Source organism: Engystomops pustulosus, chromosome 10 (assembly GCF_040894005.1).
Source record: "Engystomops pustulosus chromosome 10, aEngPut4.maternal, whole genome shotgun sequence".
NCBI lineage: Eukaryota > Metazoa > Chordata > Amphibia > Anura > Leptodactylidae > Engystomops > Engystomops pustulosus.
The window spans coordinates 22,634,777-22,650,324 of NC_092420.1; the positions used below are offsets into that span (position 1 = coordinate 22,634,777).

A 15,548-nucleotide genomic window follows, 5' to 3' on the forward strand; every position below is an offset into this window, starting at 1 on the left:
CTTTCCTCTCTCAACAGACTTTGATTCCTATCTCCTCCAGAGGGATTAGTTTTAACTTGTGTAATACCTGCGAATTTTAGAATTTCAGGGTTACCATCATGGTATTTTCTGACATGCTCTATAAGTCGAGGACACCCATTCCCTGTGGTAATCGATTTAAAGTGCTCTCTGAATCTGATATACAATCTACGTGTGGTCTTGCCAATATAAAACCGTTTACACAGGCAAAAAATGAGGTACACGATATATGTTGATTTGCATGTAATGAAAGCGTCAACCCTACGGGATATGCCTCCAAATTCTATGGATTTTAGTTGACTATTGTACGTACAAAATTTGCATGAGCCACATCTATGATTACCTTTTGGAATACTTTTTTCTAACCATGTCGGTTGTGTGGTGGAAAACCTACTTTTGACTAATGCTTGCTTAAGTGTGGGACAACGTCTGAATGCTACCACAGGATGTGCAGATGTAATATCTTGGAGTTGGGGGTCTTGGCTTAAGATGTTCCAATTTTTACGGATCGCTTGTCGTATAATACCTTCACATGGGCTATATTCAAAAGAAAAGGCAAACTTTTTATCATTTTCTTGACCATTCTTGCTTCTCCGTCCCCTCCCGCCAGACAACACGGCTTCCTGGGATAAGGTGGTGACTTTATGATATGCTTCCTGGAGCACTTCACTGGGGTACCCTCTTTCTAACAAACGTTTAGTTAAGTCTTCAGCCTGCTTAATGAATTGTATATCCGTATTATTAATTCTTCTGAGGCGAAGGGACTGACTGTATGGGAGGCTAGTTTTAGTATGAATAGGGTGGAAACTATTAAAGTGTAACATGGAGTTGGTGGCCGTGGTTTTTCTAAAGGCAGAAGTACATAGCTCCTCTCCTATCTCTTTAACTTTGACGTCTAAAAAGTCTAGTTCTTTTTCTCCGTATACAGCTTTGAATCGCATATTCATTTGATTGGTGGTATTGAGATATTCGACAAAATTAAAAAATTGGGTGCGGGTGCCTTCCCAAACTATAAAGATGTTGTCCACATATCGTAAAAATACCTTCGTGTTCGCGACAAATGGATTGTCCAGAGAGAAGACACAGCGGTTTTCGAAATATGCCAAAAATAAGCTGTCAAAGGTACAGGCGACAGGGGTACCCATCGCTGTGCCCGTTCTCTGGACAAACCATCTGTCATCGAACACGAAGGCATTATGGGACAAAACAAATTGTAAACTGGAACAAACAAAATCAATGTATTGTGGGCTTTTATGAGCATTTGTGAGTATATCGTGAATACATTGTACTCCTAATTCTTGGGGAATGCGGGTGTACAAGCTTTCAACGTCAATGGACGCCAGTGTATATGTGTTGCTCCAGTGTATGTCCCTGATGGCCTTCAAAAAGGAGTTAGTATCCTTTAGATAGGAAGGTATGTCTGCGAGCAAGGGGCGGAGAAGCCAGTCGAGATATTGGGACAGTGGCTCAGTTAATGAACCAATCCCAGCTATGATAGGTCGTCCTGGAGGAGCCAACATAGATTTGTGTACTTTAGGTAGAAAGTACCACGCCGGGTGTTTTGGGTGTTCTGGCAATAATTTCTTGGCCATGTGTTCTGGGAGAATCCCATTCTCAACATTCCTTCTAAGGAGAGTCTGGAGTCGTGCTTGGTATTTGACGGTGGGATTGTTTCCAAGAGGGGTGTATGTTTCTACGTCTTCCAAATGTCTGAGGGCTTCAGACTTATAATATTCTGTGGTCATGATAACCACATTTCCCCCCTTGTCTGCCTGTTTGATTACGATCCCCTTAAGGGATTTGAGCCATTGTAGGGCTTTATTCTCATTAGCAGTTAAATTCTTTTGTGCGGTGGGGTATATGAGGGCTTTGACATCCTCTTTTACACGTTGGCAAAATATATCAAGGGGGGAACCGGCAGACAAGGGGGGACAAAACGTGGATTTTACACCTTTTTTGAATGTTTCCACCTTCAAGGTGGTATCCTCTGTAATTCTAGGAGAGAGGGTAGCATCTTCGAAATCAAGGAGACATTCAATGAGGGGAATATCTAATTGTGCGGGTATCCCCGGGGGGGAAAACCCCAGGGGGCCCACTGTAGCTGGTATTTCACCTTCTTTTCTAATGGGGTCATAATTCCCCCGATCATGAAAAAATTTATGAAGGTTCAACTTCCGTACACCTTTTTGTAGGTCAATATCGAATTGAATTGGATCAAAAGTATTCGTCATTGCAAAATTTAAGCCTTTAGACAATAATGATAAACATGCATCAGACAGTGTTAGGTCAGTAAGGTTAATAACATTGTTAGTGCAATCATTAGATGTTGAACAAACAGCCACAGATGGATCAAAATTGGGGACGCAAATATTAGGTACGGTTAGGGTGGTTAGTACTTCTAACCGATGAGAGTCAATGTCAGTGTTGTTAGTATCATCATGGCAGTCCTGTCTCAGGGAGTTAATGGGGTTACATATAGGGAGATAAGCACTTATCTGTCTCGACGCCAGGAGACCTGTTTCCTTTTGCGGTTTTGGTACCATGTTCTTCTTCCTCCGTCTCCCCCTCCTTATACGTTTCCTAAAGGGGCCGCAGTTGGTGGAGTTACTGAAGTATTCATTACATCCATACGTAAGGAGATGTGGACGACATCTTTATAGTTTGGGAAGGCACTCGCACCCAATTTTTTAATTTTGTCGAATATCTCAATACCACCAATCAAATGAATATGCGATTCACAGCTGTATACGGAGAAAAAGAACTAGACTTTTTAGACGTCAAAGTTGAAGAGATAGGAGAGGAGCTATGTACTTCTGCCTTTAGAAAAACCACGGCCACCAACTCCATGTTACACTTTAATAGTTTCCACCCTATTCATACTAAAACTAGCCTCCCATACAGTCAGTTCCTTCAGTTCATTAAGCAGGCTGAAGACTTAACTAAACGTTTGTTAGAAAGAGGGTACCCCAGTGAAGTGCTCCAGGAAGCATATCATAAAGTCACCACCTTATCCCAGGAAGCCGTGTTGTCTGGCGGGAGGGGACGGAGAAGCAAGAATGGTCAAGAAAATGATAAAAAGTTCGCCTTTTCTTTTGAATATAGCCCATGTGAAGGTATTATACGACAAGCGATCCGTAAAAATTGGAACATCTTAAGCCAAGACCCCCAACTCCAAGATATTACATCTGCACATCCTGTGGTAGCATTCAGACGTTGTCCCACAATTAAGCAAGCATTAGTCAAAAGTAGGTTTTCCACCACACAACCGACTTGGTTAGAAAAAAGTATTCCAAAAGGTAATCATAGATGTGGCTCATGCAAATTTTGAACGTACAATAGTCAACTAAAATCCATAGAATTTGGAGGCATATCCCGGAGGGTTGACGCTTTCATTACATGCAAATCAACATATATCGTCTACCTCATTTTTTGCCTGTGTAAACGGTTTTATATTGGCAAGACCACACGTAGATTGTATATCAGATTCAGAGAGCACTTTAAATCGATTACCACAGGGAATGGGTGTCCTCGACTTATAGAGCATGTCAGAAAATACCATGATGGTAACCCTGAAATTCAAAAATTCGCAGGTATTACACAAGTTAAAACTAATCCCTCCGGAGGAGATAGGAATCAAAGTCTATTGAGAGAGGAAAGTAGGCAAATTATTGCCTATAACGCCACTGGCGTCTTAGGATTAAATGAAAAAAATGACTAAAGTGTGTTCCTATAAATGTCCCTCTATAATGTTAATGTGATTTTTTAAATTTAAATTTATCCCGTCTGGTGGATTGATTCAGACCACTGTCTGATTTGGGACACATAAAAACGCTATATACTGCCTATTAATGATGATTACGATTTTCCCTGCTTTTTACTAACATGAATATACATGTATACGATTCTGTTATGTTTTTAAACTTTGCTACTGTTGTTTTTATAATCACCATATTCTCACGTGTGTCCTTTGATATTTGTATACTGTTTCTATGGCGACACTTACCAGCGACCGCGCATAAAAGAGGCGCGGCGCGGGTGAGTGACGTCATTGGCTTGATGATGCGCCAGTTGGGCGCGAAACGGCTCGTCGCCACGGTCCCGCTCCTCCCTGTACTTTGCACCCGAAATAAAGAAATCTACCTTTTCACAGCAATGGTGAGTGCCGCTTTTTCTTCTTGTCGCACTAGACTAGTCCTACTAACCAGTTCCTGAGGAACTAATCTTCTCAGGACTTCTTTTATTATAGCGAGTTATAAAATTAATAAATATGAATCCAATTATGCTAATCAGTCTGGAGTGCATCAGAGCACCTTGTCTTATAATTTATTCATAATAACTCTACAAGTCCTGCCTGGTCCCTGACATCAGCTGGTATATACAGGTGGGACTAATAAGGAGTAACGGGGAAGTCAATAAATGATAAGACAGGGTGCTCCTAAGGCGCTCCGGTGACATAGGTGGGCTGCCCCAGACTGATTAGCATAATAACGGTGTATAGAGTTATAATTAATGAAGTCCTGAGAAGAATAGTTCCTCAGGAACTGGTTAGTAGGACTTGTCTACCATCAGTACAACTGATTTAGATTTCCTTTAAATCAGTACTTAAGCATATGATTGGAAGATCCTGGCATTTCTTTAGATCCACCTGCCAGTACAAAATTACCCACTCAGGAACAGCAGCACTTTGTATCAGTTGCTTCCCATTTTGAACCCCCTTTCTTCTACTGAAGTTGGACCTTAATATATGGAAAAGAGGTAATTTATATTTGAGTTCTGGGAAATCTGGCCCATTTGGTCACAATTCGTTCTGAAAATTTTTTCTAAAGTAACTTGTGTTATTGAAGAAAAAATATTTCATTCTTTTTATATTTTAAAATTTCAAATAGAATAATATATTCTTGAAGGCAAGATCTCCTTGTTGTGGTTATTGGGCATAGAAGTGGATCCTATAAAGGATTATACATTCTTCACTCTGGAACCCCCAAGGTTCTGGAGTGAATCACCAGGGTAATCTGACTCAGAGAAGTAGTGGCATAGTTTAGGATGAGGCAGAGGTAGTAAGATGAAGTAGACAGAAGGATAGGACATTGAGGGTAGCTTACAAGTCCAGGAATGTCCACAACATTTGCAAAGCCAATCTATTTGATCACTACAACGCCATGGCTCATATTGTTAATATCTAGGGGAAGATCATGGCAAGTATTTTTAGGAGGACCTCAAGAGCATTTGGCTCAGTTTGTTGTATGACTAGAACAAGTGCATAGCTATTTTTTTTTTTGTCTACAACAACTTCATGGCTCATCTATTTAGTATGTCCATACCAGCATTATGGCCGAACTTCTTAATATGTCTATAACGGCATCATACCTGTTGCTGGTGGTACAGCACGTCCAAACAATACCATGGTTTTCCTTGTTAGTATGTCCCCAACAAAAATATTTTTGGTCATTTTTAGTATTTTAAGGACAACGTCATACCTGGTCTTGCTATCACAGGATGTCCAAAACAACATGGCTGATTAGTCTGTATACAACCACATCATATCTGGTATTTGTAGTACAGTATGTCCACATCAATATCATGGCCCTTTGTGATAGTATAGTTACCAAAGAAGTTGCTTTCATCTTTGTTGCTTTCATTATGACCCGTCTTCAGAGCAAACAAAAAGGAGTCTCATGAAATAGACAAGTGGGTGGTACTGAGTTTTCTTATGAGAGCGAGATATTTCGGATCGCTATCGTAGTTCTACTAGTTATGCTTACGTCCTAGGACAATATGGAGACTCTCCAGATCCAATGATTTTCTGCTTCTATCACAAAACCCTCCCTATAAGGAGAGTAGGTCTGTAGCTGATGGAGACTGTGGCTCTATCGGGCTGCTTTTCTATTTAAAACCACATGTATATTTTCATTTCAATAGAATGTATACATTCGGCTTCCTCGTTCTTAAAGGTTTGGAAGAATGGCCATTTTCACCCACAGCTTGTATGTGAGGTTTGTGATGAGATAGGATATATAATGGCATACATTTAGGCCCGAAAATTTCTGTGTTTTGTATGAAACACTTTGCTTCGATGTGTTCGTACCTTATCAGAAGTGTAATTTCAGTGCATATTCTATAGAAGTTATGCCGAGTGTACAACTCTTCTCATCTCATCTTTAAAAAGCGTTAGTTTGAAAATTCTAGTTATCTTTGAGAAAAATATACATTCTGTGAGGCACAAAAACTATTTGTTACTTCTTTACACTTTGTCCTATGAGAGAATTGAGTACCAGTTTGTTGTGCCCTCTTCTTTTTACAATAATTGGGCAACCTTTGGCCCCCCAAAACAGACTTATAATACTGGACACCACCCAGAGCAGACTATAATACAGGAGATCCCCGGAGCAGACTATAATACTGGAGATCCCAAGTGTAGACTCATAATACTGGAAACCCATAGAGCAGACCTAAAATACCGCAGACACACATATACAATATGGGGAACCTCAGAGCAAACATATAATATGCGGAACCTCAGAGCAAACATATAATTCTGGAGGACCCAATGCAGACCTAAAATACATGAAGTCCCCCATAGCAGCCTGTAGTACTGAAGAGCAAACCTTTAATATTGGAGACCACCCAGAGCAGGCACATAATACTGGAAACCCCCAGATCAGGCCTATAATACTGGGGAACACCGGAGCACATGGGGACCCTCAGAGATGATGTATAATAGTGGAGACCCCCCAGAGAAAAGAAAAGCACCTGTCCAGGCTACTGTTCTTATTGGAGCAGGATGTGAGCCAAGTGGTGCCGAGAGTACAGAGGAGTTGACATGTACTCAGCGCTTGGGACCCCTCTTGCTATGGCCGCTGCAATGCCCAGGGTTCTCACACTGGCACATACAGCCAGTGTCAGATGCCAGAGCAGAGTATGAGATACCCAGAACAGTGAGCCCTTGTCTTACGTGCTCACCGCGGCCCAGACTCTTGCATCATCGAGGGCAGTACATATTGACTTCAGTGTGCACAGTGTGCAGGCCGCAGCCTGAGGTTCTGCAGGCTGTGTGTTGTGCAGCACTGATATAAAGGGAAGCAAGAACTTCTGTCTGCAGCCAGTGTTAGGTAGTAGCTCCGGAGAGCTGTATAGCCATATATAGTTGTATCTTGTTAGTAGTGACAGGACTATGAAAATGTAGATATAATACAGTACAATACTCGTAAGGGCCCTTGGCAGGTCTTCCAGCTTGCAGAGCTCTCTGCATTGTGTTGCTCCGCAGCCCCTCCTCTTTGGGTATGAGCTGTATTAGGATTTTGGTTGGATACTAACAGCAGTCACTCAGAGCAGAAGGGAGGGGCAATGGAAAAGTTCATTGCGTAGAGTAGGAAGCTCCTCAGGCTGAAAGACACAAGGCATGAACATGGAAACCTTTACATTTCCACCATTTTTGACATTACACAAAACTATCCACTTATTGAAACTGTTGAAAAATCCCATGCTTTTTATATTATAGACCACTTTGTAGTGGTGTAGTGTGCTTTAACACTTTGATTTCAAAACTCTATATATTTATATGTATTTTTTTGGATTAGTTATTCTCCTGAAATAAAGAACAATGAAATATAATTAACCTTTCGTAATAGATGCTAAATGCACACCAAGCTTCTCTCTGCCTCTTCCGCACCAGTCTACTACTGCACGTCAACGCTTCTCGGTGACAGAGAACAGGGGGACATATTATCTCGCTGGCTGCTTTGTTTAGCTTGCTGGCTGACGGTTAGCATGCTAATTGCATAATATGGGCATCCTCTCCAAAGTCAACAGGACAAGGGTCCGAGATTGCTAAAAGCTATTTAAAACGTTAATACCTAAGTGGCGACAAATTCTCTTTACTTTAATAAATGAGATTATGACTTCTGAACATTTACTGAAAGACAAGTTGTGATTATCCTGAAAGAGTTTCAGAAGGACATTTTTGGAACATTGATGCCAGTAAGACACTGAATTTATATTTTGTGTCGAAATTTTCCCCATAATACTATATCAGTGTCAGACATGGCCACCGAATTACCCGAAGGTCCTTTGGTGGGCCCAAGCTGTAACCTTTACTGGACGCCGTTGACACCATAAGAAAGCCTAATTTGGTGGCTAGTATGGTTTATTTCCTTGAGGATGAGAAAGGGTGAGTCCCAAGAGTAACTTAATCCGGTGGGCCCAAAGTCCTACATTGTACAAGATGAAAGCTTTGTAGGTTTTTGTTTAGCTATTTCTGGAGTCTCATTGAAGAGCTCCAGTTGAAGTTTGGAGTCTTACAGGAGGAGCTCCATGGGAAACGTATGCAAATTAGCTCTACTCTAAAATGAAGAAGGCTGCTGAGTAATTTCCAATCAAAGAACATTAAAAACGTGTTTAGAAATGTTATCCAATAGTAGCATCAATAGGATATATTATTGGCAATCCCCTGAGCGTGTTCTTGGGTCTCCACATCCTGAATCCAACTTCATATGCAAATAAACGCTCCACAATGGTTTCTCTTTATCAATGATATGCAAAATATGACAAATGTTTTAATCAAATATAATCACCCATGTGTAGTATTCTCTATAGTCCATCTACTCCAGTGTGAACTCCGGGGATGTGGCTTAGATCGCCATGAGGACAGCATCAAGCACATCATGTGATGTTTCGGGCGTGGCCCCTTCTTCAGACAGGAGCGTTTATTTGCATATAAAGTTAGAAATGTTGTTATCCACCCGTCTGTGGGGTTCTTGGCAGGGCAGAGTACTTGTTGGTTTGATAAGATGCCTTTGATACAGTTATTGAAGTTATTTTGATTGTTTACGAAGATATCCTGCTGAGGTACAGAATCTCATGAATAATGCCCCTTGGGAAATAAGTATGCAAATTAGCTCTCCAGCAGAAAAGGAGGAAATTGGACAATAAAAGTATTTGATATAATACTATTTTCATATAATGCACCTTTGAAGTTAGATTGTTGTACATGCTTAAGTGTACTTGAACTTTTTTGCCTTTAAATCTTAGGATCATGAAAGATCAGAACAAGAAATCTGCCAATCTGAAGCACAATCAACAAATGGAGAAGAAAAAGAACCCAGATGATCCCCGCCGGAGAGAAGATATTATGCCGGATAACTCTCAGCATCTACAGGTGCGTGCAGTCAAGCTGTTTTTCTATTGTTTCTGTTTCTATTGTTACGGGTCACATAGCTTCATTTGACTGCCGAACCTGATTTGTGTTCCCAGTATAATAGGCACAGGTCCTACTGACCTAGTCTAATGACCCAACATGATAAATCTACATGATGCTCTTAATATGAGTCATTAGACCCACAAACTGCCGGGACTTTAGGGTACACTTGCCCTTACTCAAATATAGAGATAAGACATGATTATCTGTCAGAAATAAGAATTAAGCTGAAGAAGGGTCTGCTTGGGACCATTGACCAATTAAATTTTAATTAAAGGGGTATTCCCTTCTTAGCCTTCACATTTGAAAAAGTATCTTTGTCAAAAGTATCATTTTTCCATAAATGTAGCCATGTTGTCCCTTAGGAAAAAGATAGGTGTCCTTGGATGCGACCACCCTTGCACCCTGGCAGCAGTGGAAAGGCATATGCTATTTACCCTGCCCTGCCAACTGGATTCAGTGCTCATTCCCACAGGACTGTTGTGGGACATGCAGTAACTCCCAGCCATTGCAAATGCAAGAACAATTTGTTTGTTTCTGCAATCACTCTAGCAGTGGTGGTCATATCCAAGAACAATAATCTAGTTTCTGAGGGGCAACGTGGCTACATTTGTGAGAAATTATCTTCACACATGTAAATTTTTTTAAATAACATCCAATTGAAGAAATGTATTTATATGGCAGATGAAATAAATTAAATGTGAATGGCCAGATGAGAAAACCCAATTAATGGCCCCCCATTGCTCTAGCTTCTGGTCCACGCTTCAGGGGAGGACATTTAGAAAATTGGTGACTAAGGGAGTAAACTCCAAAACCAACAATTGGCTGAGCTGCCGTTTCTGGTGGATCACACAGGAAATGGTCTTGAGTGGGAGTCGATGCAAATAAAAAGAAAAGAAGAAAGAGGCATCAGGCAAAGAAAAAATTGTTCAGAAAGGCTAAAAAATAATTTCAAAGTTATTTATCTGTCCAGTAAATTTATTTATGATTTATCTTTGAGGAGAATAAAAAAAATTCCTTTATTCTTGCTAGTAATATTCTAGAATTAATCCTAAAAAAAATTGACAACTTCTTCAGCTCATTGTCGTAAAAATGATAACATGCATTAAGAAGGATATGTTGTATTAATAGTTTTTTACCTTGTAGGGTTGACTCATAGCATTTTTGCAAGTTTTTCTGCTCATTTTTCAAAATCTGTATCCCCTGTACATAATATTTCACTGTTTGTGCAGTGGAGCATCGTAAGTTATGTCTACCAGTGATACACGCGCTGTTAAAGGATGAGAATACATCACTGTTTCATCCAGGCATGACTGTTCAGCCACATAAATACAACATGATGATGGTAGATTGCGTTTATCATGCTAAACCGGTTTATATTTTGATTTCATACCTGTCATCAATGTCATTTCATCTGGATTGGACTCCACTATCTGTTCATAAAATCCAGTTTATATTGAGCTGCTGTACTGCCTTATGATTTCTAATGCTTCGAAACATAACAAGACTCAAGTTCTTTGATATTGTGGTACATGGGAATTTAAGGTGGGTTCCTCGACAGGGACCCATAACCGTTTCAAGAATGGAGGCCCGTGAATCCAAATTCCGATGTGCCGCTCTCTCTATTCACTTTACGGGCATGTAGGACTGTTTTCGGAACTCCTAAAGAACAGAATGGAGAGAGATTGGCACCACTGCTCAACTACTTCTCCAGTCTGGCGTTGCCCTAATGTGGTGACCTTCTCATGAAGTAGAATAGGGATTGGGTAACCCAACCCCCCATTTCTCGATAACGTTGCAATACAACTAGCATTGGTTACGTTCCCGGTGGATGTTCCATAAAGGTCACATAAGGGAATAACCTGTAGCAATCTGTGGACTTTGGCACGTTGGTGCCAGTTGTCTACAGCCTATCTAGATGAACTAATCTAGCAAAGGGTTTTATCGTTATGGGAAAGTGGAGTCCACCACCAAGGAGTGCCAACGATAATACTACCTGTAATATGGGTTCTTATCCTTCAGCCTCCTAACATATTTCTGGTCCTTTTCACCTTTTTCCTTAACCGATGAAAATATAATTACACCCCTAGACTGACACATTGACAGCCCGGACAGTCCATCTAGATAAATAGAACATTCTCTTCTTCTGCTGTGATAAATGGTCGGGTTGTTATCTTGCTACCTTCAGACTAAGATTCCCAGCCGAGAAAAGTCATTTCATTGACATGATGTTATTCTCCATGGACTTCACAAGCCCCTCATTACTAGTCATCCTGTAATTGTTACCAGAGGAACTGAACGACAGACAGGTAGCAGTAGCCAAATATCATAATATTTGGACGTGATTGTGTTCCAGCTGTGGAGATACGGGGCCTTGTTATTCTAGATATACCTTTATCTTTATTTCATACATACGTCGGGGGTTTTCCTGTCATTTTTTAGACTAATGGCACACTGACAACCAATGTATAGACATCTCAAGATCACAAGGCATTAGAAATTCTTGGGTTTTTTTTTTTTTGTATATTATGTTCCTACTTCTATTCTGGAGATAATAAAATAGGAAATGTTTATGGGAGATGTCGGAGCTCATAAACAAAAAATACTTTATTAAACAAAATAGTAGAGGGGTTGTCATTTATAAAGAATTTGGAGAGCCTACTTCTAACTGTGGTTTGCATGAGAATCCACTGCAGAGAATACAACAAATCCAGCTCTAGGAACGCCCTCAATATTAAAAGTATATCTTTTTTATTGATCCCCATCCTATGTTTCAATGTAACATAGGATGGGGATTGAGTGCACACAATGAATAGTGTTGGGTTTTTATTGACATGCATGAAAATGCAACATAGGACGGGGTTATATAGGGGCGCATATGACGAATAGCGTTTGACAATTGGGTTGGAGTATTAACTTTTTTTTCAGTCAGGGTGCAAAATGCATAGTTGGAGGTTCATGTGATTTTATCTGTCCATGAACAAGCACCCTGCCAGGACCTTATGAAATGTCCTAACAGGGGGCTTGTTCGAGGACAGATAGAGGTCACATGACCCTCCATCTGCGGCCATGTCATGGACAGGAATGTCTGGCTGATGAGGTAAAAAACAGGAGGCTTCACTTTACATATCAAGAAAGCAGAACTATTTCTAGATGTATATTGGTAAATTACCTAATATCCTGCCCCCCACACTTACACACACATTCCAAAATAACATGAGGTAAAGTGACCAACTCCTTTAAAGACATAAGCAGTGTTACAATTCATATACTGCTTAATGACATATGGACGATGACCGGTGCTCATAGACCCAAAGGTTAAGTTTGGTCACTATTGCACCTATCATGGCCGCACATATTAATAACAGTTGGGCGCTTTGTTTTCTGGTGGAAATTTGGTATTGCACTGTATGTTTGTGTTTATTATTTTGTACATCCTATGGAGAACATTAGAAGATAACGACCAGGGCACCATCTAGCCTCAGGGCAGCCATGTATACTTGTAAGTGCATTTGGTTCTACAGAGTATTTTCCAGCCATTTATCATGTATTATATCCAGACAAGCGCACGCATTGAATTGAACCCATCTCCATTAGTGTCGGAAAATCATTTCAAGAGCTTAACTCTCATACACATACCTGTTTGATCAGTTAATGGACTCAAAGTTAGACACTATTTGACTTTTTTCTTTTTTTTTTTTTAGATCTTGAAAAATGGTGTTTTTGGGGCCTCTATTTGATTAATTTGTCAATGTTTTCTCTCCCTAACACTTTCATTAATTATAATAGTACGTTCTGACCTCTTGGTGTTTTACACGCTACAAGACCTTTCATACATTATGTGGAGACATTATTTGTTTAATGGAAAAATGTGGAACATGTTTGATTAGTGAGTTTACATTTGTTTAGTGAGGGCCAGGAATAGTTTTGTGAAGTTTGACAGGTCTGAATACTTGACTGTATAACCAGCAAACACTTGTCATTTACAGTATTTGCATATACAGTTCTTGTACATGATGTATAGTACATGCAGGTAAATGCTCAGGGTCAACATAGGTTTTGCATCATTCATCACATATGACTTAGCAATTATCGTTACTTGTCCCATTCCGTTCACAGCTTAACGTGCTTCCGCTATGTAGTAAAAGTCTATAGAGAAGTAAGGGGAATACTTGGACTTAATTTTTCAGAAAACCAGAACAAATATTTTCATCTAGGAAGTACTAGTTGATCCACATGCAATACTTCTGGAGTTGTGTTTCATTCTTTTTGCTGCTTTGGTGCCCCGTTACAGGCAGCTCCAGGGTTCCGAAGAAGATGGGTTCTGTAGGTTTGTTCCTAAGTGAAATTTGTATGTACGGTGAGTCAGAACAGTTACATTTTATAAGTGTAACTCCAAACAAAGTTATATAGGATTTTCTTAATATTGGGTTGTCGTGGGAAAAAAGGATTAACAATAAAACTTCACTTTAGACACCTTTTAGATGATCATTGCAGCCTAGGGATTACAGTTCGGTAAAAAAACAGTATCTAGAGAGCTTCAATAGAGGTCACATTGGGCAGAGAGGTCCATTTGTATCTTGGGGTCGTCTATAAATAAGGTGTTTTTAAGAAGGGCAAAGCTTATAAAGTCAAAAGGGTCTATGCAGGGTCCAGTATTTTACATTATTAAGGGCTTCTATTTTACAGATGGAAGTTCCATGCTAGTATGACCCTAGAATAATTAAAAAAAAAAGTTATAGATCAAAGTTTAAAAAGACGTTTTTACCATGCTCTATAGAAGTGTTGGCGAACCTATGGCACGGGTGGCAGAGGTGTCACTCAGAGAACTTTCTGTGGGCACCTTATCCATCACCCCAGCAGAGCTTCCAGACATGACTCAAAACCTTCTCCTGCCGTCCCTGGCCACAGAGGATGTGCTGTGATCAGTGCTATTTTGAAGCTACATATCCTTAGCTGCCTGGGACTAAAGGAGAAGCAAGGAGGTGCACACAAGGCAGTTCTTCATGTTCAGGGGACCCTGGAAGGAAGCTACAATGATAATCTGAATTTCTCCTCTTTCTTTCATCTGTATTAGTGTCCTTAGGACACTGATACAATTAAAAGCCGTGACAAAACAGGTAGAAACACATTAATGCTTAAATTGTCATGTTTGCACTTTGCATTTAAATAAGTGGGTTTGGTTGTAGTTTGGGCACTCGGTCTCTAAAAGATTCGCCATCACTGCTCTACAGTCTTGTGTATATATACATTGTTTAATTTTCTATGTTTATTTTTACATAAAGATTTATAATGTCCACAGTAGCCCTGACCCCAGTGGTGTTCAGAATCAATTTTTTTTTTTATATCAGATGCACCAAAGTGCAAATTTTTTGTATGAAGCCAATAAAGCCATTCACATGTTTTTGGAGGATGGAAGGTAACTGGATTATCCTTAGAACAGTAAAACAAACTGAAGAAGAACATAATACCATAATCCTCAGGGATAGTTGTCCAGGTTTTAGGTCCTGTTCGGTGAATTCTGAATCCACCGTGTTAGTGTGGCAAGAAATTGGGTCATTAGTGCATGGTGGCAAATGATTACAGTAGGCTGGTTGCGGATGACAAGTTCAGTCCGAAAGACTCTATCCATGCATCTTCGGCACAAAACCTTGTATCATTGGACTGAACTCAGCACGTCAGTTCAGTTCAGTCCAGTAGTACAAGCTTCGGTCTGGGAAATCCCTCCAGCAAATGGAGGGAGTTTCTCGAACTGAAATCGGTCATGGGCAACCAACCTTAAACTACCTAAAGCAGGTCGCTGTTTCTTTATAAATGTTGTAGTAATACTACCTGCAAATGAGCATGTTTTTTTGATACCATCACACACTTAAGTTAGAGCAAAGTCAGACAGAAATAGGACGCGCTCTGAGTTTTGCGACTTGGCCATTCAGCTCACACATGGGGCTGTGGAAACAATGGCCCTGTATGTGATCCCGTAGAAATGTGAGGGGATGGGTTCTCGATATTGTGTCCCCAAAAAAAAAACCAATGCTGGCGTGAATGGATCCTTTACAAATGATATCTTAACAAATGCAAACATCAACATTTTCTTATGGCTGAAATAGGAAATTAGTAGCTTTTCTTTTTGAGCCTGAAACCTAAGCTCGACAGCGGAAATTGGGGAGTTCAGGTTTGGCAATAAAACCAGCAAAATGCAGCTTTTCTGAAGTCACACATATTGTTTAGATGACACTGTTATTTCATTATCTTGGAAACAGGCCATGTCTTGACTCTGTTAATGACAAGGGTTTGTAACGCAGCCTCGCCAAGCTGAAGACAGGCTAATCTTGACCTA

At 40.2% G+C, this 15,548-nt stretch overlaps 1 protein-coding gene across 16 annotated transcripts in view; it reads left to right on the forward strand.

Moving 5' to 3' along the window:
- Positions 1-15,548, forward strand: part of ERC2 (ELKS/RAB6-interacting/CAST family member 2) — a 606,872-nt gene that overhangs the window by 255,152 nt on the left and 336,172 nt on the right. For all 16 annotated transcript variants that reach the window (XM_072128520.1, XM_072128514.1, XM_072128513.1 and 13 more), the window contains one exon: positions 9,046-9,172. In XM_072128520.1, coding sequence (XP_071984621.1) covers positions 9,046-9,172 — 127 coding nt within the window. The remainder of the gene's footprint in view (positions 1-9,045; positions 9,173-15,548) is intronic.